The following is a 5120-nucleotide window of genomic DNA, read 5'->3' on the forward strand; positions in this document are numbered from 1 at the left end:
ACAAGTATGGACCTGTCGCAGATCTCAGACGTGACCAACAAAGAATTGGATTAGTGCATTCACGAACAAATAATTTTTTTTTCTTTGCTACACAGTAACTGGGTAATAAGATTATTCACGGGTGCAAAAAATATACATTCCAAATTTTATTTTTGATGATTTAAACTGCTTCACAGAATTATTAGTATGCTGATTGCAACTCTATACTTTGAAAGTGCTTCAATTACTTTGAAAAGACTTAAAACTTTTTGAATTACAAATTGCAAAGGAATTCGATAAGTAATTTATTTATGAAAAGAATAAATGCCATATTAATATTTTCATATCGATCTCTTATTATATTTTATTAATTTTGCAACAGCTTTCTGGAAATGGGACCAAAAAAACAGTGAAAAGTAATAACTTATTATATTATGCAGCTTTAGTAATTTAATGTTATAAAAATGTTTAAGATTTTTCAACCAAATTGTACAAGATCGATCACATTAAAAATATTACTAATTGATTAGTTATTTCTAGGTAATATTTAGTGGTTTGCTTTAGGATAGTATTGAGTTTCCTATAAAAGTTATTTTCGTGGAAAAATACGTTTCTAATTTTCTTTATAGTTACATTAATAAAGTTGTAATATTTGCTGTATGTTAAGTTGCCTATATATCATATTATAAATTGTAGTTTAGTTTATAGCTAAAAAGAATTAAATTAATATCTTTAACTGCGTCTAAATGGAAGAAATATGATTTAAAGATGAAAATTACTAAATACTATGTATAAAAAATAAATAAATAAATGTGTTCTGAAGGAAAAGCAAATTCCTTGAGCATCACCATTGACTTCATGTTCAATGCTATTACTCTCAATATTGTTTGAATCTGAAAGAAACATTATAAAATTAAAACCAAGTTCACTACCAACCATTGGAACCCTTTAATTATTCACCGTTTGTTGTCAGAACTAATTAGTATTTTTATTTACTAATTAATTAACCACCTTACACTCACCTACAGTTTCAATATTCCATGGTTTTCGTGGAATATTATTTGTATCAGTTGAAGTTGAGGTTTTAATGGTTGTTGTTGTTGTATTATTTACAGATGGTACATACCCTACAACAAAACATTATCTGGGTGATTATTTCTTAGAGGTGCTCTTTCATTTTCATTCGCTTTCATTCAATTAAGAACCATTTAATTTCGCTTTCATTCAATTAAGAATCATTTAATTTAGAAACAGTTTGGTTTTAAGCCAAGACAACTTTCGGTCTAATCTAATATTTTGAGGATAAGTAATATGGTACCAATCAGGACCGGCGAAAACGACTGAACCCATGTCTACGTGATTTCATCAAAAGGTTTCTAAATAGTATCCTCTTCACAGAAAATTCAGGAGCCCTTTTCCACAATACAATACAATTATTTAATATACATTGGCGAAATTAATAGCTCGATTACTACTTATTTGATTTCGCACTTGAAAACTGTTAACACCATGAGATTCTACGTATTTTTTTACATAATTATCACTTGTTAGAGCTTAATAAATATCTTCCATCTCGTAATAATTTCACGAGCGCTTTTCTATGTTTAGATTATATTACATATTTTGGCGAAATAGTGCCGATGAGTACCTATCTGACACCGCACTCGAAAACTGTTAACACCATGAGATTCTACGTACTTTTTTATATAATTTTCACCTCTTAAAGACTTTCAAATATCTTTCGTCTCGTTATAATTTCACGAGCGCTTTTATATTCTCCAGCATTATTGTTGCTAAAATATATGAAATGAAGCATTAAAAAGCGCTCGTAAAATTATTACGAGATGGAAGGTGTTTACTAAGGTTTAAGAAGTCACAATTATGTAAAAAAGTACGTAGAATCTGACGGTGTTAACAGTTTCCGCGTTTCTATGTTCATTTTATGATAATTTCGCACTAGAAATATTTTCGAGCGTGAAATTTGCTAGTCACAATAAGTCTTCCGCCGCGCCTGGTACCAACAGTAGTAACTTTCATAGAAAATATACAGAACAAACACCCTGTACATGATGTATTACCTATGCAAGAATAGAGTCCCTGTTTTTTGAGTTTCATTTCGTAAATCTCTTGGTCGACACTTCTTCGACAGTCTTCTCCTGCTTCTCTAATTGATATCGTTTCTTTGTTGTTCATTATTGACCCGACGAAGCATTCGTAGGAACCATCACTTACGTCTTTTCTTTGGGTGTAAGTGTAGAGTAAGTTGTTTTCTTGCCAGTGGCCCAGGCAGGTGTACTCCCTTTCTTCGTAAATTTCATTCGTTTCGCAACTGGACACTTGGTAATACATGACATCAGGTACTCTACAGTCTGACCACAGTTTGGCACAAAGGTCATCAGTGTTGGGAATCAATCCAGTGTATTCCCCCGATATTGGACAGGCAACATCCACTTTTTCATCGACCCCTTAAGAAAAAATTACCTGTTTTTGTTTGACCAGCAAAATATTTTTTGTTCTTTTTCATAAATAATTTCTTAAACACACACGTGTATGTATGTACGCGTACCTAACAAGAAATAATTTTATTATATGTATTAGAATATAATGTCGTCATTATCTAAAACTGTATTTCTTCTTATAGTGGGTGATGTAATTAGTGTACAGTATTTTGCAAAAATAACGATAGGAAATGTTTTGCAACAAACTACTCTGGTACATCGCTATATTATTAACAAATTCTGATCTTCAATTAATAGTNTGTTCTAGTTTTAGGGAAATGCGAAGTTTAGCTCAGGATAGGAAAGAGTGGAGGTACGTGTCCAACCAGTCTTAGGACTGATGACCTTATGATGATGATGATGATGATGATGGAAAGAACGAAGATTCAGTTCTCTTACTTTTGCAGGCATTTGTTTGCTTTCCAATGGCAGGTCTCCAGGGTAGATCGTTGAAAAAGTCTTCGCATTCTTCGCAATTTGATCCTTTTGTGTTATGAGTACACTCGCATCTACCATGTACCATGTCCGGTTTAGTTTCCATTCCCGGTAAGGGCAAACAGCGGTTGGCATGACCGTAACAAGAACAGGAACCCCGTACTACCATATCGGTTACTGCGTAGTAGTACTTTTCCTAAAATTAAGACAATGTAAATGCTATCTGTTATGCTACAAATTTGATGTAAAAACCTGTATTTCTTCGCGTGGATCCAGCAAATCGTCACCTAGAGTATGGAGTTTTACAAATCGGATCCGAAGATTAGTAACTTTTAGTAAGTTTTGAACTTCTTCGGAATAGGGATTGTCGATATGCATATTAGGTGGAAGAACTCTAAAAATAAGTTCTCCGTTTGTCGAGGGTGCCACATTTGAATATCGGGATTCGCAAATAACGTCTGTTAGATTTTGCGAATATCTTTCTGGAATTCCTGGAAAACTGTCCGCACATTTATGCGCAAAATACCGATATACCTAAAAATAATTTAGAAAACGAGTAGGTACAACGGTTTAAAAAACTTGTACATAGAAAAAATGCTGGCAATGTAAGTAATATCAGCATTTTTTACAATCTTTTTGTTGTACTTTAAGTGCACATTTAGTAGAAATACAATCCATGTGCATACCTTCCATGTTTTTCCGAAGTCGTAAGACCTTTCTATGTACATAGCTGCTGGTCTAAACGTTTTAAAAGTCATAATTAAATGGGTAAAGTGAAACTCCTTTTCTAGATCAAGTTGAATCGAAACATTTTCTTTGCCATTTTCTGACTGCCACCACGACTTTAGTTTTGTTCTAAAATTTATAAAGATATCAAAAGAAAGTTTCTAAAAGTTGTAGAGGTCGTACCCTGGGTAGTATCTATAAACAACGTTTTGTATACTGTGGTTTAAATGTGGTTTCATGATTTTGGATGGACGTGAATCGCACCAAAAGCATTTCTTTCGGTCTTCCAAGTGAGACACAATACAATATCGTTGTTGCTCATAAAGACCGCAAGTTGAAGACGCGCTAAGTTGTTTCTCTCTACCTATAAGTAAATTACCTGTGGCTGGGTAACACGAACTTTGCTCACATGGATGGGGTTCTACAGGGACATATCCTATAAAAAATAAAATTGACATTTGACGAGAAATCAAAGGATTCTGATAAGTATTATATCGGAAATCGTTCAGATGGTTTACATTTATTTTAAGTTCTAAAATAATCTACAATATGCATATTACGTAAGACGTCTCTAATAATATATCACAAGAAGAGATAAGAGAGTAGTTCCTATTATAATAATTCTTAGGCTAATCGTTAGATTTGTTCATAATTATGACCCAAGGAGCAGTTTAGCAATTATGTTGTGTGATAAAAAATTGACATTTGACGAGAAATCAAAGGATTCTGATAAGTATTATATCGGAAATCGTTCAGATGGTTTACATTTATTTTAAGTTCTAAAATAATCTACAATATGCATATTACGTAAGACGTCTCTAATAATATATCACAAGAAGAGATAAGAGAGTAGTTCCTATTATAATAATTCTTAGGCTAATCGTTAGATTTGTTCATAATTATGACCCAAGGAGCAGTTTAGCAATTATGTTGTGTGATAAAAAAATATATACAATATAACATTTACATGTAATAATAAATGTATTAAGTAATTGGTTTTTATTTTAATATATGTACATATTATGCAATTTGGAATTAATTTTTTTTTTAATTACCTTTATTAATGTTCCCCCAATTTCGTGCTCTTGCTGCCCCACCAACATATTCATTGACTAAATGTTGATCTAAAAAGGTAGTTTGAATTAAGCCTTGCAAAATTAAAATTTAATTAAAAATAACTTACTTAAAACGGACTTAATTAATGTAATTAATCCAAAGTATAAAAGTAAACTTTTTGCCAAAGATAAGCACCCTTCCATGATTCAGTTACAACCTGGAAATACCATTTTTTTAAATTTACTACAATTAAAATACAAGTAAACCAATTTTACTGAATTAAAAAAATGAGTCTAAATTAATATTATTTTGATTATACAATGGCAGTTGTTTTTGGAAATAAAAACTTCTTCTTTCTTAAAGTACCTAATTGGCCCATGAACATTATTTTTTTAATAAAAATGACACTGACGTCCCGTCATGTGT

The 5120-nt window shown here is 31.8% G+C and overlaps 1 protein-coding gene across 1 annotated transcript in view; it reads right to left on the bottom strand.

The window, feature by feature from the left end:
• The window catches only part of LOC108738244 (laminin subunit beta-1), a 25328-nt gene that overhangs the window by 9376 nt on the left and 10832 nt on the right, over positions 1–5120 (bottom strand). The window contains exons 3-8 of the mRNA XM_025978880.1: positions 4822–4911; positions 4694–4762; positions 3822–4074; positions 3599–3767; positions 3165–3446; positions 2877–3108 (exon numbers count right to left, since the gene is read on the bottom strand). Of these exons, the coding sequence (XP_025834665.1) occupies positions 2877–3108; positions 3165–3446; positions 3599–3767; positions 3822–4074; positions 4694–4762; positions 4822–4897 (1081 nt within the window). The 5' untranslated portion in view covers positions 4898–4911. The remainder of the gene's footprint in view (positions 1–2876; positions 3109–3164; positions 3447–3598; positions 3768–3821; positions 4075–4693; positions 4763–4821; positions 4912–5120) is intronic.

This window comes from Agrilus planipennis, unplaced genomic scaffold, assembly GCF_000699045.2.
Source record: "Agrilus planipennis isolate EAB-ADULT unplaced genomic scaffold, Apla_2.0 scaffold88, whole genome shotgun sequence".
NCBI lineage: Eukaryota > Metazoa > Arthropoda > Insecta > Coleoptera > Buprestidae > Agrilus > Agrilus planipennis.